The sequence below is a fragment of the Mytilus edulis genome, chromosome 2, assembly GCF_963676685.1.
Source record: "Mytilus edulis chromosome 2, xbMytEdul2.2, whole genome shotgun sequence".
Classification (NCBI taxonomy): domain Eukaryota; kingdom Metazoa; phylum Mollusca; class Bivalvia; order Mytilida; family Mytilidae; genus Mytilus; species Mytilus edulis.
The window spans coordinates 21,487,896-21,511,680 of NC_092345.1; the positions used below are offsets into that span (position 1 = coordinate 21,487,896).

Below are 23,785 nucleotides of genomic sequence, written 5' to 3' on the forward strand. Positions count from 1 at the left end.
GAAATTTTTATTACCTAAAACAGAAGAGCAAGTAAAGGTAAAATAAAAGTACAAGCTCCTATTTCTATTCTGCTATGTAAGTTAAAAAGGAGATGAAAGATGTCAAAGGGATATCCAAACTTATAAGTTGAAAATATACCTAAAATGCCATGACAAACACACAAAAAACGAAAACAAAAGAGGCAACACCGTACACAAAATACAACATGGTAAACTGAAGACTGGTCAATGCATACCAGGGGTGATCCCAGGTGCTCCACAAAGTGACTTTTACACAGGTCTTTTCACCACAATCACCCTGATATTGCATATCAAAATGAATTTGATGTATAGCTCAAGTTAAGTAATTAATTAAATTTACTAGCAATCTTAGAGAGTCAAAGTATGGCTATTCTTCAGTAAGTATGTTCCGTTACATTTCTTTCAGCATACGTATTCACGTGCATAATCGAGGAAGTCGGAGAAAAACACGAGTCGCTTTTGAATACGAATTTCATCGTTGCAAATGGCAAATATTTGAACTTGTTCTCTGAACCACTATAATAAATTTTATTGACTACCACCCTCCTCCCCCCAAACCACCTAGAGATCTTTTGACATCCTAGCGTAAAAACGCTGTTTGAACCAATTCAACTATTATAAAGGACTTCGGGAGGTTTTTCTACAAGGGAAATTTCCATAGATTCATTTTCATATTATTTCGATTATTGATAGTAGATAAAGCATGTCAGAAAAAAATTGGCACGTTTCCATGGGACACATGATGCCCCTTCTTGCATATAACGTTATAAAGAGGCATAGCTCTAGAGAGATAAATTGACACCACCAGCATACTGGATCTGTTTTTGTAGTAATAAGCATTGTGTATCAGTTTCATAACATTTTGTTGAGCCAAACTGAAGTTTGAGAGAAAAAAATAAAAATGCAGCAATTTTTCCATTTGTAAAGGGGCAAAACTCTAGAACGGTAATAGTGGCATAAAAATAAAAACAACACCTAAAATTACAAATGTCATGCGTCCGAAGCGCTTCTCATGATGTATAAGAATCGAAACAGTTGAATAGCTATGTAAACAAAATGATCCTGAATATATAATAGCCAAATTCTTTTACATTGTAAGATCAATGTTGTCTGAGGGAGCTGAAATCTTAGTTTCCTAATCGCGTGAGCGATGCAATAAAAAATATTACTCTATGATTAACACTTTACCTAAGAAATTAGATAAAGCCTTGAAATCAAGCTCCATAATATGGTACACCTCATTTGGACTATGTCGTCCCATTCCATGGGCATACGCCATTTTCTTCATTTGTCGTATGATAAATTAACCAGTTAGTGATGGAATTTTTATGACTTTACAAGATGTCCAGTTTTCATCATATATCCATCTATCCAGTACGCATGCCCTGTAATGAATGACAGAACGCAGTCAAAAGATCGGTTGTTTTAATTACATCGGTCAATTCTCTAATCATTACCAAAGAAGAAAAGTCAAAAAGGAATTGTCAAGGTAATTCAAGACCAAGTAAACAAGCGATAGCCTTTCAAAAAGTGCTAAATTCGACTCTTAGCTGATGAAAATGGAAAGAGCTCTCGCTTTGTAGATTAATTCATTTACTAGAATAGCCACGTGCATCAATCAACAAATTTTACCACACACGTGAGGTCACACGTTATGAACTTGTAGTATCGTTTAATTTTAATTATTCACGTCTCGTGATATCTTCCAATCAGGTAGCAAGAAAAATTCACGCCCTTAGTGTCCATCGTTCAATTCTTAATCTCGACTCCTAGGAGTCGAGAATAACTAATATCTATTAAAAAATATTACTCAAACAACAGTATTTTGGAACCTTAAAAACACATTTAATAGTCCACGAAGGGGTGATGATGCCTTTAATCATTTTCTGAGGGTCGACAGACGGTGCAACGAATATGTTTTTATTTTAAAATATTATCTTGTGAACTTTTTAGGGGACGAGGCGATTTTACAACTTTGTTTGGTAATTAACAGTCCTGCTGATTATTTTGGTACTTGGTTCCATCGAGCGATACTCTAGTACTCCTTGACATCCCTATAATTAATGTATAGTTTTGCCTATAAAGCTCGCACAAAGTGAAAATAAAAAAAAATACCACATGTTGTTTTTAACTGTACGTGTATCAAAAGTGTATTCTCAATGTTGAGTACAGAAATAATGGTCACTATCTATATCAAAAGTATGTTATGTTATTCTGACATACATGTACGTGTATATGTCACAAATCAAATATGATTGAATCATTGACTTACCAGTATTTATAAACTAAATGTTTATTCTAAGAAAATAGAGCAAAATCAGGCATTTTCCCGTACTTTTGTTTGTTTTCAGCGACTAGCTAAAAATAAAGCGCATGATGATATTTTTTTTATTGGAAATTAAGGACAAATGTATGAAGATGATATTCTGAAAATATTGTGGGCATGTATTTATAACAAAGATGTTTATTTTAAGAAAATAACAAGAAATCATGAGTTTTCCCGTACTTTTTCAAATTTTAACTAAACTGCTAAAATAACACAATTTGTTGATTGGTTTTATAGAAAAAAAATATTGAAAAATGTAACACTGATATGTCTTCTACTTGTTTTGCCACCAATAAAAATAGTTGTGCACTGTAATTTTTTTTTATAAACCTGTTTCTCAAGCTTTTCACAACTATGCCATACATGGGTATATTTAAAATGAGTATACCGAAATGAGCGCATGAACCCATATTTTTTTTTAACATTATTTTGAACATCTATCTATACTGAATGTAAAAAAACCTGAAAAAGAAGGATTCTATTTATTTTGAGTTGGAGCAGCAATCATCCTTAATTTAAAGTAAAAATTCAAAACACGACCATGGCATTAATTTTTTAAAATATGGCCCAAGGATCTCAAACCTCAAAGCTTAATGGCTTACCACATGGCAAAAAATAAATAAAGTAACTTTCAGAAGTTAAATGGAGTCTTAACAGTCACCGTTTATTCATAACACATGACTGTGAAGTGGTTTCTTGTTGGCTATTAAATATATAATACTGCCTAAAAAGAGTGTATCGAAAGTATGTGTGTTGCATTTTTCCAAAATCCTGAAATTCAATGTTCTTGATCTTGTTATGTAGTATGTGCATATGAAACAATACACAACATATTTAATTTGTATCTATTTTAAACCAAGTTACCCCCCTGATGAAATGGAGGGATTGAAAATGGATAGTACATCGAAGATTATATCTAACTGAAAGTTAATCAGCTCCATTAAGGGAACATGTATGCATTAGTAGCATACAATTAAGTAACGTTAACAAAACTATAATTCGAGGGGACAGCGTAACCACTATGTACCTGTATTTTTTTTTCACGGTTTTAATGCCTTTTAAATTTTTTTCCATTTGAAATATACATATTGGTACTATCATCGTAGTCCGTTTACAATCACTAAATCGATGCCACTACTTGTGGAGATGTTCCCTTCGAGAGTATCATCAGCATAGTATTCACCACTTCTGTGTGATAGTATCACAGATATGATCATAATTATGAATCATTAGCTGTTTACAAAACTTTGATTTATTTCGAAATAGTAAGGCTTATTTACCTCAGGAATATATTACCTTAACAGTATTTGGCAAAACTTTTAGGAATTTTGGGTCCTAAATACTCTTCAACTTCGTACAGTTTGTTTGGTCCTTAGAAACTTCTTTTTATTCGAGCGTCCCTGATGAATCTTTTATAGATTATTATTGTGGCGTTTGCTTTAACATCCAAATATGTAAAATTGAGAAAAGAAACTTGAGATGTGTAAAAGTGACCACAACCCGTCCAAAAAAAAAAAAACACCCAAGAAAGCAGCATAAGGCAAACAATGCAACGGGATGCGTGATTTATGCTAGTCCTAAACGATCCTGTATACGAGTTAACTGAAATTCGACGTTCCACTAAACGCCGAAAAATATAGATGAGCCAAAATTGAATAAAAACATACAAGACTAATGAAGGAAATTCGTGACCATGGACAGCTGCAAAAAAAAAGCAGCAGAGTTAAACAAGTTTTGTGATATCTACCCCTCCCCCTATACCTGTAGCCAATGTTGGATAAAACAACACATAGCAATATGCACAGTAAAAGTTAGTTTAACAGTATTCCGAGTTCGAATTAGAATAGGTAACAGAAGAAACTAAGGCTGCATTTCTTTCTAACCAAAATTTTGTAAACGCTGTGTGGCGTTTGTTTTTGTTTTCTAAACGCTACGGAAGTAGAAACAAATACAATGTACTAGTACAACGTTTATTAGAGATTTCCAATAAAATGACATACGTACCTAACTCGACGTACGCACGTAACGGGACCGGTTATTGATAACCAATTAATTTTGTTAAACGCGTCACTCAAGTTTTAACTAAGTATTCCTAAATTATAAAACCCATTCATAAGAAATTTTATCAATATCAAGTATTTCTAAGATGAGGAAAAACGAAAGAAATTATGATTTTTATATATCACGTGACTAATGAGATTCCCGCCAATACTTCACTGTCATAAGACCACGTATATATACGTATCTTTACCTATCATACGATTCATTTGAGTTGTCTTTCGTGCTTCTCATGACCATGACTTTGTTTTTCCGATATACTTTGCAAAAATTAACGAACCTTTTATTATTTGATATTTGTATTGCTCTTGTTTGTCGTTATCATGGTGTCCCTTCTTCTTTTCGTTTTTTTATAATGTTTTGTAATATCTTATTTCCGTGGGTATTTAATATTAAATAAGTTTGTGTTTTTTGCAATTTCATAAAAAAATGAACTGAAAGTGTTAATTAGAATATGTCTCAGTTAAAGTTGATAACTGGGATTGCATCATACTTTATTCAGCATCATTTCAAACGTTCTCTTCTGTAGTTAATCTCCTTAGTTTACAATCTCCGATTTTTTTTCAACTGGGAAAATGTACGACAACGGGATGAGTATACTTAAAAAAAAACAGGTCTCGTACGTCTTTAAATTTAACTAGTTGACATACACTTTTCTTTCAAATGAAAGTCAACGAACATTAAAAAAAAGAAAAGATTTTAATTGATAATAATGTATGTAAATAAATGTGTACACCAAATCATTACATAGATTGTAATTTGGAAGGTGTACTTGATTCTCAACTGATGAATAATATGCATATAAACATTGGTCACTGTAGATAGTAAACTATCAGTTAATAGTACATAGTAATTGGCTAAAATATCCTTACCCCAAGTATCTCGGATTAAAAGAGGATGGGAATGCTATTTACATACTTGTTACACTTTTGAGACAACAATAATGTCACTTCAGTCTTTACGGGAATAACTCTTACTTATCCAATTAGAAGTGGATTTGTAAGCTATCACATATACTGATTGTATTAACGAAACATTTTAGTTTCAATTTTTGTCTCGCTTTGGAGGAATATGTATAAAAGTGACAAATCTGCGACAGATAACCAGTGACCAAAAAACACTTTATATTCATACTTATATACTAGTACAATGTACATGGGATTGACTGGTAGCAGGCTAGCCTCGAGTACGGGTTCAATTATTTTGTTGGACCCCCTGATCGCATGATTGTCAGACTGTAATTTTCGGCTTCTCCACCAATCATGACGCATTCACGAGTAAGAGCAGGTATTGGTTAACTCGTAGAAAGACAAGTGTGTCTTTATAGTGGTTACGCTCTCTTGTTACCTAGCATATGAAAATGTGACTTTAAGTGTTGGGCATGATGTATAAAAAGGTATTTGCATTTATCATTATCATTTCATCATCCTTAATAAATACATGTAATACTTGTCGCTGGATATAAGACATACAACAGTATCATCATCATAAGTAATATAGCTTGAGGCTAATTCTCCGTCGTAAGTACATATATAGCTTGAGGCTTCTTCGTCGTTAGTATTATAACTTGAGGCTTAATTCTTATCTGATATTTTAGGCAATGTATGTCGAGAACTTATTTTACGCATGCATATCTATGCTACATATAAATGTCCAAGTTAAAGCCAATAAAAATCATTGAAGTATGTTTATCAAATGATCATGTGACAATTAAAACAGTAAGAAAGGAATTGACTCGTGAGACTGAAACGAAGCATCAAAACAGCAATTTATAGTATTTCCAAAATAAACTCCATGTACCGATCTGATATTATCCATAGCTGCTGAATACTATCTTAAAACAACAACAACTTATGAATAGAGAATAATTATCCAGTTTATAGTATTGAACAATTATGTCGTACTGTTACACCATTGTCCTAGTATGGATGTGCCTGTCCAACGTCAGGAGCCTGTGATTCAGTGCTTATCATTTGTTGTTGTTTTTTCGTTCATTTTTTTAACATTAATTTGGCCGTAAGTTTTCTCGTTTTAGTTGTTTTACATTTTTCTTTTTGTGCCGTCTAATAGCTGACTATGAGGTATGGGCTTTGCTCATTGTTGAAAGCCGTACGGTGGCCTACAGTGGTTAAAATTTCTGTGTTATTTGGTATCTTGTGAAAAGTTGTCGCATTGTTTTTGGTACATATCACCAATGAAGTATAAGAAATTCATACACATAGATATAGTCTAAAAAAGCAACACTACATGTCAGTATCCCATTTCTGTGTTAAGTGAGATACTAAATCACGGAAAAAATAAAATTCAGAGTGTAGTCTTAAACTTTTCAATCTCATGCGAGATGTCTAATGTTCAGACAATGTTGTTTTTAAAAAGTATTTATCAAAGTCAAATGACAATGATTTAAGGTTTTTTTTCGTGCAGCACAATTTGTGAATATGGCCGATTCCAAGATATTTGAAAGAGGGTGTAGTTCCCGATAATTGGATTTATGCTGACGATTATACGGTAACAATTTGTATAAATATTGTGGAAAACATGAGACTTTCAAAATTATTTAGCGATCAAAAGGGGGGAGTATTCCCTCTACCCCTGTATCCTCGAATGCACGTTTAGGTATACAAGGACAAAAACCTCGTCCCATACATTAGTATAGGTAAAGACGGAAAAGTACCATTTGATAAATATATCAATGATATGAATTTCTGCCAACATCAAATTATCTTTAATAAAATTATAGAAAATTATATTGAAAAAAATAGTCGAGTACACCTTTTTCATTCGGGTGTGTTGGAATCTACTTTAAACTTAAAACTTGTAAAAACAAAAACAAATAGACAACCTTCTCGCTTTGGAATTCCTTATTTTAATATTTTCATGCTAAATGTTGTCTTTGTATTTTTTTAAATTCATAATTTGAGAATTACTAAAATATGGGTCAAGTGAAATGACAAGAAATGATGGGTGTATTTGATTACAAGTTGCTAACTTACTTAATCCATTATAATATTTGTTTTAATAAAATCTTTCAAAGTTTAATGACAAAATATTCAAAGATTAAACAAAATAGTTGGGTTGATTTTTACATATAGTATATTCCAGCAAAAAATGCGTGTTAAAAGAGCAAAACATTCATGCAGTGGATTCTCCCCTCCGTCATGCTTCAATGCAATAGAACGAAATACGTTGAGTTAGGTCGGTTATGTCGAGTAAAGTCATTTTATTGGAAATCTTTAATAAGTCTTTACTGACCCTGTTTGAAATTTCAGTTATGCATGCACATGTTGTTGGTAAACAGAATTTTTACAAACGTAGAAAAAATATATCGTTTAATCAAGTTCAAGTTAGAAACAAATGTAGCGTTTGTACTAACAACGACGAACGGCAAACTGTAGACGCATCTTGAGCGATTGCATAGTTTGTCAAAGTTTATGTAAACTTTGCAAACGTATGTTAGAAACACATGATCAAAACATGTGCGCGCTTAATCGTGTTAGAAAGAATGCACCCTAAGAAAATGACAACGATGAACATAGATAAAGACAGTAATACTAGCAGTTACTGGCATGCCAGCTCAAACTCAATTAACCGATTGAAAGATTATGTCTTCATCATATGACCACCAAGGTCAATACATCCCGTTAGGGGTTTAGATTTTTTTTAAACAATATTTCATTAAAATACTGGCAAGTGAATCGATATTATTTTAAAAAAAAATGTCATCTTTGATGCCCTGACAACAGTATCATAACTAAATCCATTCTTAATAAGTATATTGGAAGGTTTGGCTGGTATTACTATTGAGGTGAAAGACCATATTTTCATGATTGTTTTTAAAGAAAATTACAATAAAAGATTTGATGCGAAATACCTGAACGTATAAGATGTCTGCACATTGATTTATATTAACAAATAACGTCTTTGTACCGATGACAAAATTTAGTAACTGTTTTTTTGAATTTATTGTATCCTGCCAACTGAAGCTAGAGGAAGGGAAATAAAATCGACAAAACAATCTTCAAAGAAGGGCAATGACTTTTAAATCATATCCGATAACGATCGAAAGTCATGTTGACTTATTTGCAGATCTTGTTTATGTGATTATATTGGTATTTGCTGTTTTCAAATTAACTTCATCTATTATTGTTTTTGTAAAGGATAAAACGGACGAAACAGTTCCTTTAAGGGTAATCATTTCTATAAGGAATCAACTAACGCTTTCGTCCTTTGTGCTGATGTTCAATTTCGCATTAGTTACATACAAGGAACGTTAACAAAATTATAATTCGAAAGGACGTTGTAATCACTATGTATCCGTATAACTATATTATGTTGTTGATGGTTGTGACGTCTGTTGACTAATATCACATTATCTCCTTTTTCCTGCCTAAAAACTTAAACAGAAAAAGTGACCTTATAAGAAAAACAGTTTATATAGATATTCTTTAATAACGCATTATTTTGTACAAATAAAAAAACAGAGTTTAAAGTTATCAAGTATGGGAATATAGAACGGAAAAGTGTTTAGTTTAAAGCAACTTAATATCTCGCAAAACCTTGATTCGCCATATAAGGATATGCCTGAACTGGTGGCGGCATATATTGATATGGTTGAGCTGCTGGCGTCGTATTAGGATATAATTGAGGTGTTGGCATCGTATTGGGATATGATTGAGGTGTTGGCATCGTATTAGGATATGATTGAGCTGATGGTGTCATACTTGGATGTGATTGAGCTGCTGGTGTCATACTTGGATGTGATTGAGCTGTTGGAGTCCTATAGGGATCCGATGGAGCATACTTCCGTATTGCAAGCAGGATTGCAGACATAATGAGAAGAAAACCTGCACCGATTTCGATCCAGTAAGCAAATGACTTGTTTTCTCTAACATATTTTTCATGATTTCCCGTCCACAGTCCGGTCACACCAAATATCATCAAGCCTAAAAAATATGAAATAACATTTAACTGTTAAAGAATAAGGTCGTTTGCATATATTTGCTTCTTACTTAAAAACCTACTCAAATTCTGAAAATCTTAAATTTATTTGACTTCCAAAAAGTCATTCACATGCCCATAAAAGGTATCAGAGATTAGGAATCGAGTTCAAGATTGAATGACAAATTGATGTTTCATTCTTTCTACATGTCATCACTAATTATATAACTAGCCTCTTAGAAAAATCATTGCTCGTTTTTTTTAATGATTTTAAGAAACTGACATTTTCCCAAACACGTTCAATGGAGTTAAAATTGAAAAGGACTCAACATCCATGAATTTTAAGTGCCCTTTATAGCTTGCTGTTTGGTGTGAGCCAAGATCGTCTTGAAGACTGTACTTTGACTTAAAACGGTTCACTTTTACAAATTGTGACTTGGGTGGAGAGTTGTCTCATTGGCACTCATACCACATCTACTAATATCTTTTCCTGACAACCAAAGGTGTGGCAACATTTGATCCTGATAACACATGTAGTAACAAAGATGGTGACGTCATGTACTGTAGAGATTTCTCTAGTGATAAAGTCTTCGTCGTTACATCGGATGGTAAAGAACGTGAGATATACAGCAGTCATGCTCTGGGAGGTGACCGTGGTGTGGCGGTAGATGACCGTGGTAATGTGCATATAGCAGGATTTATATTAAGCAACATACATAGAATATCTGATGACATACATGCTATCGTCCTGACATGATACCGTCCGATGGTATTAATCAACCGACTGATCTATCTTACAATTGTGAAACGAACGAACTATTAGTTGTAAACTACGATGGTAAAGCTATCAGTGTTAATAAAATACAATGAAGACTGCTTACGGACCGCTGACTGTTAATTCGCCTAGTAATTTGAACTGACGATTTGCATTAGATAATATGGGGACGAAGTCCCCAATAACAGTAGAAAATTCAATAAAAAAAAAAATTCGGGAAAATTTCCCGAATTTTTCATTGTACTAATGAACTCAAAATCGTTCAATTTTTTTTATGTCATGTTTTGAAATCCCGGACCTGCGCAGAAATGTACAATATACTTCCTTTTTCCGGTCTCGTTTGTATGAAACTTTGAGTAAAATATATATTTATCAGTCTAGTATAAAATAGGAAGGAACGCGCAATACTTATTTCATTTTTAATAATTCCTTGATATGAAAAAACGTTACCTAATGATAGCGTTTCTTGTTTACATTGCATATGACGTCATAATTTAAATAACGTCACAACTAAAATCCCTAACAACAGAACCAAAATCGGAAACGTTACTGTATTTCCGTGTCTTTTTTTTGGACAAATAATTGAGTTACAAAATAATAATTCATACAGACTTCGTCCCCATTTACAGGTAATGCCTGCCTCATATTAATATGGGGACGAAGTCCCCAATAACAGTAGAAAATTCAATAAAAAAAAAAATTCGGGAAAATTTCCCGAATTTTTCATTGTACTAATGAACTCAAAATCGTTCAATTTTTTTTATGTCATGTTTTGAAATACCGGACCTGTGCAGAAATGTACAATATACTTCCTTTTTCCGGTCTCGCTTGTATGAAACTTTGAGTAAAATATATATTTATCAGTCTAGTATAAAATAGGAAGGAACGCGCAATACTTATTTCATTTTTAATAATTCCTTGATATGAAAAAACGTTACCTAATGATAGCGTTTCTTGTTTACATTGCATATGACGTCATAATTTAAATAACGTCACAACTAAAATCCCTAACAACAGAACCAAAATCGGAAACGTTACTGTATTTCCGTGTCTTTTTTTTGACAAATAATTGAATTACAAAAAAATAATTCATACAGACTTCGTCCCCATTTACAGGTAATGCCTGCCTCATATTAAAATATACTTTTTGTATTTTAATGAAATATTTGCTAATATATCGAAGAAAAAGTTTTAAAATGTTGCATGCAAGTTTTATTTTCCGCTTTACTCGAGATTTGTTTTAATATTTCAAAATTTGACACAACACTAAAGCTTACTTTTTAGTTAACTAGGCCAAGCAGTTTAGTCTAGTAAATAGAAGACCGTTATTGTCAGTCGGTAGTTTAAGAACTTCTTTGACAATAGTTTACCTTTTCTAAGGGTTAGTTTATAATGAGTAGAGTTTGGGAGTACATAGTTAAATTAACTAATTATTTCAGATCTTTAAATTTAGAATCATTCGAAATTTGCGCACCTGATCCAAACACACAAATGTTAGCTTTTCTCGTCATTTTTAGTTCGTCGTCCATTATTAACTAAATAAAAGAGGGACGAAAGATACCAGAGGGACAGTCAAACTCATAACTCGAAAATGAACTGACAACGCCATCGCTAAAAATGAAAAGGACAAACAGACAAACAATAGTGCACATGACACAACAAAGAAAACTAAAGAATAAGCAACACGAATCCCACCAAAAACTAGGGGTGATCTCAGGTGCCCCGGAAGGGTAAGCGGATCCTGCTCCACATGTTGTGAAATTCTCCCAAACCAGCTCACTAATTAGAAAAAAACTTGGAAAAATTTCTATTTTCACATTCAAAATTTAAAGTCAGACGTAGATAATTAATACGGGAAGGCAAAAGGAAAATCAAGATACAAATCATACACTGTACTGGAATGAGAATCTCGAAGGGCTTTGGGATTAAACCTGCGAACACGACAAAATAGGACTGAAATAGAAAGGATGTGTTACGAAAAAGACGTGTGCGAAACCAATTTCTGACATACGTACGATAAGCTTTTAAGCAAAGAAGAATAAAGTTATCAAATGCGCCAACAACCAGTTAATCTTTCGACAGAGAATACCATAAGAGACTTTTGGAAGAAATTTGGCAGATTATGAAAAGCTAATGACAGGTTCTTCAATAACAATGGAAGTATTAGAATAACATCAGAAGGAAATGTGAATAAAGATGTAAACACAGAATAGGATACATGGAAACGAAAGTATGAAGACGTTCAACGTTTGCTTGTTTCATCGACGCAAAAAAGGCTTTTGATTCTGTAAATTGTAGTAGCTACTAATGGAAAGATATTTTTTTAGGGACAGCGAGTATCTTTCAATAGATTTATGACTTTTGAACAGCGGTATACTACCGTTGCCTTTATTTACTTATACATGTTGAATTTCAAATCAGACTGGAGAACACTGCGTATAATTACATCCGGGTCAAGCAAGCAGAACCTAGCTCCATTGACAACATTTTTTAAAAATAATTCGGTTATCTGTAGAAATGTTTTTTTATGTTGACTATTAGAAAAGTAATGTCTTTCAAAAGAAACAAATTGACAAAAACAACCTACCGGGGGAAGACTGCTGCTCCTGTAACAAGTTTAAGGCAAAATTACCGAACTCCTAGGGATATTCAATGTGTCAGAACGGAAGGTCATTTATTAAATGACAAAATCAAAAGCTCAAACACAATAAACGAACGGAAAACAACTGTCATCTTCCTGGCTTGTTACATGCATTTCTTCATGCAGAAAATGGTGGATTAAATCTGGTTTTATAGCAAGCTAAATCTTTCGCTTGTGTGACAGTCGCATAAAATTCCATTGCATTTACAAAATTTGTGAACAAAACGTAAAAACATGCTAGGTAAAAATATCAAACTAGGGGTACAGCAGTCAACATTGTTAAAAACTTAATCACTTTAAAAACAAACATATATGACAAAAAAGAAATTAATGTGAAGTTGATACGGAATATTTATCAACACGGTCTTTGAATATTCCGATGAGTTTTTGTTTTAGAAAATGACGAGATGCCTTTTGACATAAACATGCTTCGTCAATTTTCTGCTCAGGTAAATGATCAATGAATACGAATCTATATAATGTATGTTTTGAAATTAATGAACTAAATATTAGTTACTCAATGTCGAGTGACAAATATTTCATGCATATTGATAACAATAAAAATAATTGCAAAAACTAAAACATATACAGTTATTTACCTCCAACAAAAAATAAAACACGCGAAACAGGATAGGCTTTTTTCCACCCAGGTTCTGTACCTTTACACAGCTTTACTATTATTATTATTATTCCGATTAATGTTAAGAGAGTAGCGCCTATCGCTAGAACTTGGCATGCTCTCTGATACCCTAAAATATAAAAAGAGTTACTTTTAAAAATGTATTTTATATGATAAAATCAAACCCTGAACTTATTGAATATTGCTAGACAACTATTAAGTGTACAATGATTCTTTTCAACTTTGGGTCTTGATTTCTGACATATAATGTGCTATTTATGTTCATTGTCTTTTATACTCCCTCGTTGTCATGTGTACATAACTAGTTTGTTATCTTCAATTATTTGTATCCTAACGGAATCTCCGATATGCAAAATTTAAAATAGAAAAATCTCTCGCAGAAGTAATACTTTGGAAATAAACTCATCATAGATACCAGGATTAAATTTTATATTTACGCCAGACTCATCAGTGACGCTCGAATAAAAAAAATGTTTAAAGGGTCATATAAAGTACGAAGTTGAGCATTGACGACCAATGGAAATGAGTTTCAAAGCAAATTCAAATGGACTTTTTTACGATATAAACATTGGATGTGAACAGATCGAAAAGACCAGAAATACATGCATATAACTCGTTTAAACTTTTCTTCAAACTGTACATAAAAAGAGTACAAATTAAATCTTGTAACGGATATACTTGAAGTAAAATATCAATCTTTATTTTTTAACAAGATCAGCAACAACTTTATAATTGCTATATTTTGATTTAAGATTTCAAATTGTATATAGAAAGATCACTCGACAAGAACAGACAGTTGTAAACGAAACCAATCCAATAAAATAGTTTGAAAATACGGTTGTACGTTAATAGTTCTCAAAGGTACCAAGCTTAAAATTTAATACGCAAGTCGCGCGTTTCGTCTATACAAGACTCATCAGTGACGCTCAGATCAAAACAGTTCTAAAGCCAAACAAGTACAAAGTTGGAGCGCATTGAGGACCGCAAATTCCAAAAAGTAACACGACGTGCTCAATGTCTATGCCCTTGTAAATATGGTTGAACCACCCAACAAGCCAACTCCCAGGTACACATGTTGTATCGTTTCAAACATACGTATCTCGATTTAACCAAATATGAACATCACATTCTAAACATTCGTGTTGAAAACAACATTAATGTGACCACAGACGTATATATAAAGAAAAGTAGAGGTGGTATAAAACAACTATCTATAAAGGTTCAAATGACGAAAATAGTAGTTATGTAGGTCATGACACGGCCTTCAACAATGAGAAAACCATATACCTTATTGTCAGCTATAACATAGCACAACGTGAAAAATTGAAACAATTGAAACGAGAAAACTAGCGACGTAAATTATACAATACAATGAACGAAAAAAAACAACAACCGCAAACATGAATGACATTAACCAACAGCAACCACTAAATTACAGGCTCTTGATTTCGAATAGGCATATAATGATTGCGGTAGTGTTAAACTTGTTTGTAAGACCTCAACCTCCCTTCATATTGGACAGTGGCGTTACAGCAACAAAATAAAAATAAACTTTAAAAAGCAATTAAAAATGGCTTAACTCAATAGCTCAAACAAACCGACTTAACTGAACAATAAAAACCAGTAGATACAGTGTATTGATTTTAATCTGAGAGCTAGTTCAAAGCCTGTTAAAACTTATAAATAAATATTGGTTTCCCAAATTAAGGTATCAATCAGTACAATGTTGGATTTTATTGAATTTTTAAATTCTGTCCGTTTGTTTTCTTAACCCTATTTTTTAAGTACATTGTTTCACCACTGTAATATATAAAAATCATGTAAATTATTATTGCAGCATGAAATGTTTTTGGTTCTAAAGACAGTTTTGCAAAGAATCCAGTATTGTCTGACATATCTTGATATTGAAAGGCTACTGTACAATATTTTCAGAACAAAACGTTATAATTTTAATATATAATCTTTGTGTTTTGATTTATATCAATTATATAAATCAAAACACAAAGGTTATTCCTGATTAATTTTTCGAATTATTTTATAATTAAAGGCGTTAAGAAACCTTTGTTGACCCCACAGTTTAAATGTCTATCGTAGGTACGTCATGAACAGTGGTTGTTACAGACAAACGTTCACGTAAATTGTCCCAGTCAATGGATGATTTTGATGGGTCAATCAATGGCCACAGCTACACTGTTTTGAATTTCATACTATGTGTTGTAACTTGTTCGGAATATATAATATATCCCTTTGCTAGATTACAGTTACAAACTAGAAAACGTTTTGTAAAGCTCAAGACATGAATAAAACTATTGAATACGCGAAATAGCAGTAATTGTATCTGATCGCATGTGATGCATGTATCACTTGATAAAACCTCATTTACACTCAGTGGCCGAGTGCTTTAAGTATATACTACTGTAATCACTAGCCAGTCAACACTGAGGTTGTGAATTTAAACCCAGCTCGTGCGGGTGCCCTCGACTATAATCTTTAAGTCATAAGAAACCTCAAATCAAAAATAATAATGCATATGTTTTTTTATAACTCAATGGATAGTTTTCATTATAAAACTTATGTACATATACTTTTTTCTGAAGAAAATTCTTTAATTTATTCATATTTAGAAGAAGTTTACTTTATTTTGATTGCTTCTTTCCAGGAAGTAATTCCCCCGACATATTTTCCGTATTCAAAGTGACCTCAGTGTGACCCATCTCGTAAAAATCCGGTGATCACAATACGCATGGATGTCCTTAAGATAAACTATTATCTGAATTTACATGTTAAACACGTGCTCAATGTCCATGCTTTTTTGTTGATTTTTTGTCGATTGTTGACAAACAGGTGACAATCGTTAAACTTCGGCTTCAAAACACGAACTTTAATTACCTGCCATATTTTCACAACAACATTGACCGATTGAAAAAAAAATTGACGATTGTACGAAATTTACACGAAAAAAAGGATAAATTCGTGCACAGAAGACTAAGTTTATGATGTTTGTATGCATTGGTTCAAGAATTGGAAGAACATTATTTTTCACCGGTCACGCGTTTCTTATGACTTTAAATGACTAGGATCGTCAGTTTTCCTATCGAAGGTCGGTGGTTTTCTCTGGGCACTCCGTCTTCCTCAACTAATACAAACTGGCCGCCACGAAATCACCTAAATGTGGTTCTTAAAAGTGGCGTTAAAACACCAAAAATCAAAATCAAAATCAAATCATTTAAACTCGAAAAAAAACGGACAGTCACACTTTATCGTAACTACCGTGCGGTTCAGAAACAACTTTAAATCATTATCGTCATCGATGGGATGATTTTCTGGGAAGAATATTTTCTAAATGAACACGATGTCTTACAAAAATGTCAAACATAATCTTTCCCAAGACAAAACTGAAAGGAATATCCTGAACCACAAAATGTAGGAAATGGTTGAGTACAAAAGTGTACAGGACTTTTCCATATTACAAAATTACGAGGGTTGAACATCAGGTTAAAATTAATAATGCTCCCCGGTCTCTAAATGTAACAAACGAGCCGTTATGATACACCTATATATAAATATTGTCGTCAATAAAGTAGTAAGGAAAACAGCAATATTTTTTTGAGAAGTAACTAATAACAGCTAATAAGAAAAAGATTCAGTCGAAGGTTAAATATGTCAGTAAACATTCATAATTGTTATATCCATAAAACGTTCGACAAAGTAAGCGATAACTTTTGCTTCAGAAGTAGAATATTTCGTTAAAACAGATTCTTCTTATTAAAAAAAATATTAATGCAAGAGTGCAACTTTCTTTTCTTGTCATGCAGAACAATAATAACTTTTCAGGAACTATTTGACAGGATGCCGAGAATATGGAAAGCTATTTGATAATATAGCATGTTTCTCTATTGTCATAAAAAATCATAATATCTAATAAAATTGATAGATTTAGCTAACAAAGTCCTTATATTTCAATAAGGTAACTTTATTTGTTAATGGAAAATTGGTTTAATGTTAATTAGGCTTAAATTAAAAATTGTTTGCTTTCCCCTCTCTGTGATTAAAGTAAGATAACTCTGGTCAATTTTCCTAACATTCAATCATTATAGGAAGATCTAGATGATATAGTTCTGTTTTCATTTATAGTCTTTTTCATAAAAGTTCTAATTGTGTTGGGTAGGTCCCAATTACAATTTTACACTCTAGCATTCGGCATCAGTTAGAAGCTTCTGGAATAAAATGGTGACTATGGTGTACCGTTTTGTGTTTGTGTTAGGCGTTATTACACTTCTTTAATGTATTTGTCTTAAGGGATCGAGTAAAGCAGATAAGTTACATCAGCTTAATGCTTCATTTGAGTTCTGGCATAATGGTATACACCATACCGATCTTAGAAACACATGCCTTTACGAGTAGAATGACGAATGCTGTTGGACAGTTTTTGATGCATACCACAACTTGAAACAGTGTATTCTTGACAGCACAATTAATGTTTTTCACCGGCATATTGTACCTCAAAAAGTAGGAAAAAAGTTTTTTTAATAATTTCCAGGATATGGCTTTAATAGAGAGCAATTTCATGAATACTGGGAAGATGCTTTTTCTGTGACATATTCACTTGTTTCAGAATATTTCCCCCTAACAAAGGAAAGTTTTATTCTGTAAGTGCCTGTGATCTGTGATTTAGATCAGTTTGTCTCATCGCTCTTAGAAAGTTAGTGATGATGAAGGCAGATTTGACCTTGTTTATTTTGTTACGTATAAACACGGTATGAATACTTACAAATACCAAAAAAAATATTTATAAGATAACAAAATAATTCTTTATATTGGTATATATTAATTTTAAACATTTCAAAACAAATAAAAGAAATTATAGATATACATAAATGTCTTTGATAAACTATTGAAAAATATGAGTATCTAGTACATTACTGATTTTGTAACGATTTTAAATTCAATAAAAAAAACTATATTTATAAGATATAATTATAACCCTGTTCAAGGTAGACAATCAACATATTGACTTTATGAAATTAAACATAGACTCATAGTTCAAAGGAATATAACTCTTGTATACAAATGACACATCGATCGAGTTATTTAGCTGCGAATTCGTGCACCACCTTCAAGGAAGATTCTAAATTATCAATATAACCACAAGTTGTTAATTTATAGATACTGACGACTATTGAATGCTAACCACAGTAAAGAATATTTGTTTGAAATTTTTTAACACTTACTCAGAAAAATGCTCGAACTACTTGACTTTCAAATCTCATAACTAACGTGTTTTCACACTGATATAATATGGTTGTTAAACATTACAAACCTGTAATCGTATAAGACACTATACACCTCGTGTGCTTGCCTATCCAAAAATATATTTATTTCAAGCCTAAATATTTCGACATGTTGTTGACATTAAATAAATTTTAGAATCACAATTTCCGGTTAAGATTTGACTAAATACCAAATTCTTGATATCGTCAGGTAAATATGCTAGATAATATCACAAAATTAATTTATAATTTCAATGTCAATTCCCTGTTACAAGCAATTTTGTAAGCATTTTAATAATTCTAATACATATTTAGGATTCTATGTACACTCAAAACTGTTGACTATTAAAATTAAAAGCAGGGAGTACGCTGTTTGGTATATTGACATCGATTACTATTGTCTTAAAAAATAATGAACAGGACTAGATATTTTTAAATCATCGAATAGTTCACCAATTGCTTAATTATATATTTAACACTAATAATATATTGGTTATATATCAATAATACATTTTGAGTACGTTTGAATCTTATGCAACTTTTGGGTTCATAGACATATCCGAAAACTGGTTGCTAGCGAGTGGCTGCTAGCTTGAGCCTGGTAGCATTACGTACATTACATAGATTTTTTAACAAGTTTCCATTTCTGCAAACTGTCATTTTTTGCGTGGGATTTCCCAAATGGAGGCTTCAAATGGAAATTTTGAAAGGGTGATTTTGTCCACAATTTTAAACAAAACAATTAGTTTTACAATGGATATAGGGTTGAAAAGTATAAAAAATTAACAAAACAACATAAAATATATATTTGAAGGCCCCCTTGAAGATTTTGTAGGACTATATGAGCCATCTTGCACGTAAAACCAACATGGGCATTTTGAAAAGTTGGCAGGTACATGTATTTATTCCTTTGATATAACTCATTCATCTATCTATACTTTTAAACGAGAAGACCTCATTTTGTGTGTCGTTTCTCTTCCTTCCGCAATAAATTAATCATCATGCTTTTGTGTCCTATAGGTACTTTTTTTTATAATTATTCAGTTTGGGTTATTTTTGGAGAAAAACGAAAAAAAACGTCATCCGGATATTGTTTCCGTCATCAGACCGACTTGTGGAGCAGGATCTGCTTACCCTTCCGGAGCACCTGAGATCACCCCTAGTTTTTGGTGGGGTTCGTGTTGTTTATTCTTTGGTTTTCTGTGTTGTGTCATGTGTACTATTGTTTTTCTGTTTGTCTTTTTCATTTTTGGCCATGGCGTTGTCAGTTTGTTTTAGATTTATGAGTTTGACTGTCCCTTTGGTATCTTTCGTCCCTCTTTTAATTCGTAGGCAAGACTTCCGATTTTAAACTTATAATTACTCGGGGACAAGTTTTTCCCCGTTATTCTGCAGACTATTTTAATATACTCTTATAATATATAGAGAATTTCCATATAATAAAGCTGTGACCGCCATGGAGAGGAAGTTTTGAATTGATAATTAAATCAGGATTATAAGATATAAAAAATTAAAATTGGGGACGAAGTCTGTAATTTTTTTTTAATTCAAACATATTGATAAAAGAAACAGAAATACCGTAACGTTTCCGATGTTGGTTCTGTTGTTAGGGATTTAGTTGTGACGTTATTTAAGTTATGACGTCATATTCAATGTAAACAAAGAAAAGCTGTTATCCAGGTAACGTTTTTTTCATATCAAACAATTATTAAAAATGATTGGGTGTTGAGTTCCTTCCTATATTTGTTGATATGTTGATAAATATACATTTTATTCAAAGTCTCATGCAACCAAGACCGGAAACGAGAGAAGACCGGAAACGGAAGTAGATCTGAAAAAAAAGTTAACGATTTTGAGTTCATTAGTACAATGAAAAATTCGGGAAATTTTTCCGATTTTTTTTTTTTTTTTTTTTTATTGATTTTTCTACCGTAATTGGGGACTTCGTCCCCATAATATACGTATGTTCACACTATATAGAAACGCGAAAATTATGGAATTTAACAGAAAACAAAAAAAATAAAGGACTTTGGAAAAATGGGAGAGGGGTTAACATAATTGTCCTGTCTCCAAGTAACTATGACTTTTGATACCTTTTCTGATATCCTCCAGACATAAAATCGTTAACAAAATTTCATCCTACAACAGTTTACATACATGTACTTTCAACCACGCAGGCTAAATGCCCGCGATTTCGCGGGTGTGATCTAGTAATATTAAAGTTCAAGACATGTTTAGGACAACACTAACAATTTCCTAATATGTAATACCTTCTCAAGACGGGTGCGACGGAGCCATATTACCTATTAAAACATAGGCCGCACAACATAAAAAATAAATGAAAATGAATGAATAAAAGGTGAATGAATGAATAAAATAGATGAATGATGTAGAATTTGTAAAACTGATTGAAAGGTTGAATTTAAAGATGAAAAGATTCGGTATGACTACTAATGAAATAACTCTCCACTAGCGACTAAATGAGTTAGACGAGGCAAATAACTATAATAGGTCACCGTACAGTCTTCAAATATGAGAAAAACCCATACCGCATAGTTCGTTGTTAAAGTCACTAATGTAATACAATCGAAACGTGGCTCGATTAATGTATATATATATATATTATAGATTGCCTAACAATGTAATTTTAACACACTATTTAGTATGTAAATATAAGAATGTTTAAAATATTTACAAAATGATGAAAATAAACGCAATATTTCGCTAGACCAACTAGCTTTATCAAGCGTGCATCTATCCAGGTGAAATCGGATGTAGATGATAAGAAACTTTTGCAGCTCAACGTCTGTGTTGCACTGAACTGCCTTCAAAATAAGAAAATTTTGCAGCTCAATGTATATGACCTCTTGCATTTAGCTGCTTTGAAAATAAGAAAATTTTGCAGCTCAATGTACATGTTGCACTTGGATTTAGCTACCTTAAAAATACATAATTGGTAGTTGAAGTTAGCAACGTCCATTGGCCAATATTACGGGATAAAAAGGACGATGCTTTGTTTTAAATTATTCTTTATCTTTCCTGTATCTTTTTTCGTCTTTTTTCGTTAAGACCATCAGGTTCTAAAGTGTGGAGTTGGTGGATCCAAAAGTTTTCTCTTCTCCTTCTCGCCGTGGTGTCCCATTCGGTGTTGACTTCTATAATTTATTTGTGTAATTGAATTAATCTCTGTACTGATTAATCCACACTCCCATAGATTTGTATGTCATGTGTTGCTATTTATAGGCACTTATATATATATTATATATATGTATAAAGAAAACGAACATTAATATTGAATGAATGGGAAAATACTCACAAGGCACACCATCCTTCCATAGATTTTTCACGTCTTTACACGTCAAGTCGTCGTCATCTGATTCTTTGTAACAATATTGCCATAATCCACCATGATAACTATAACCAGCACCAGACTGGCTATACCAGTATGGCAAATAAGATGCTACTCCATGGGCAACAAAGCCAATTAAGGACATCAAAAACCCAACAACAACAAGTCCTCTGTGTTTCCTTCGCTCCATTTGTCAAGAATAACCTGATCAAACTATAGTTGTTGCGTCTACACTACGTTTTCTAAAAACACTCCTTCCTGCTTTCCGTTCTTAGCCCTAGTAATTAGTCCATAGCCCACATTTTTAAAGGTTTGTATAATTACAAGAAAAACAGAGGATCCCGATGGGTATTTAAACCATAAAAAAGGAGTCGTGTGTTGTCATATTTTTGCTAACAAAGCGTGGTTACAAGACATGTATTTTATTCAGAATGTTCAAAACAATAAAGTCAATTATCAAATTAAAAAGGAGAAAGAAAAACATATTTGCCTTATACTTAAATTTTTGAAAAGCGCATTTATTTTTATTCTACCTTCATAACCGATATATTTAATAAGATATTCACAAGGATCAAAATGACACATAATGGTTCCACGTATCTTTGATTAAATCCCTCGTTTTAACCTTGTATTATTTCCTTTTTGTACAAAGTTGACGGCAACTGTAAAATGCGCTTTTTAAATAGTTTTATACAACCGTGTTTGAAATATTTTTGAAAATGAATAAGAAAAAGATTTTTTTTATGATAAAACAATGAATGCATGCCATTAAAATCCACATTACTAGTCAGGTAAATTAAAATTTAATCTATAAAGCATGAAACGGACACATAGAAAACGGCAAAAATACGGTGTAACTTGTAACATTAAATAAGCATAAATTAGAGTTCTTGACCTAAAACTTATACAAATTCAACATATTTTCCTGCATTTTCGTATAATAGATTTTTCGGATTCGGACTCGCACATCACACGAAAATTCATCGCAAAAACAATCAAAAACGATCAGACTGAACACCTGATTTTTTTATGTTACAATCTAAAGAAATGACGTTTTAACGCTATTTTCTGAAAAGGGTCCACGACATAGTCGCTAATCATTTCCATTTCACTGCTCTCAGCATATATTCATTTATATTTACAGAATGTGCATTTGCTGCACTTTTTTGTTCGAAAGAAAACAGAAATATGTTGAACGTAAATATTTAAAGTTATTTGATAAACTAAGTGTCCAGTGTTTTTGTAACGCGCTTGTTTTCTGGGGGAAAATGCCGACGTCGTAAATGGTTTAACTTAAGTAATTTGAAGACGTTACGTTTGTGGACTCAGCTTTGTGCACGCCGTCATAATTATGCGATGAACGTTTAATTAAAGTCATATGAAAGGAGTGAGTGGTGAAAAATAATGTTTATCCAATTCTTGAACCAATGAATGTAAATATCATAAACTTAGTCCTCTGTGCACGATTTTCTCATTTTTTTCGCAAATATATCTTATAATCGTGAATTTTTTTTCTCTCTGTCTATTATGATTTAACAAATATGGCTGCTCATTAAATGCCGTGTTTTGAAGCCGAAGTTTACCGATTGTCACCTTATAGTAAATAAATAACAAAAAGCATGGGTATTGAGCACGTGTTTAACATGTACAAGTAGATATTTGTTTATTTTAATGACAGATCCATGCGTATTGCGATCACCGGATTTTTACGAGGAGGGTTACACTCAGGTCACTATGCATACCGAAAATATGTCGGCGAATTAAAAA

At 32.4% G+C, this 23,785-nt stretch overlaps 2 protein-coding genes across 2 annotated transcripts in view; both read right to left on the reverse strand.

Moving 5' to 3' along the window:
- Positions 1-23,785, reverse strand: part of LOC139511702 (failed axon connections homolog) — a 69,413-nt gene that overhangs the window by 30,179 nt on the left and 15,449 nt on the right. The window lies entirely within an intron of this gene.
- Positions 8,835-22,415, reverse strand: LOC139511693 (uncharacterized). Its single transcript, XM_071298714.1, has 3 exons — positions 21,986-22,415; positions 13,359-13,508; positions 8,835-9,348 (listed from the first exon to the last, which is right to left on the reverse strand). Exons 1-3 carry the CDS (start codon positions 22,206-22,208, stop codon positions 8,945-8,947), a joined length of 777 nt encoding a protein of 258 aa, XP_071154815.1. The 5' UTR covers positions 22,209-22,415; the 3' UTR covers positions 8,835-8,944.

Excerpts from the sequence above, each read along its gene's own strand:
- LOC139511693 (XM_071298714.1), bottom strand. The coding sequence starts at position 22,208 with ATGGAGCGAAGGAAACACAGAGGACTTGTTGTTGTTGGGTTTTTGATG. Across the intron at positions 13,509-21,985 it reads ATGGAAGGATGGTGTGCCTT|GGTATCAGAGAGCATGCCAA; the intron begins GTGAGTATTTTC and ends TTTATATTTTAG. Across the intron at positions 9,349-13,358 it reads TGTTTTATTTTTTGTTGGAG|GCTTGATGATATTTGGTGTG; the intron begins GTAAATAACTGT and ends CATATTTTTTAG.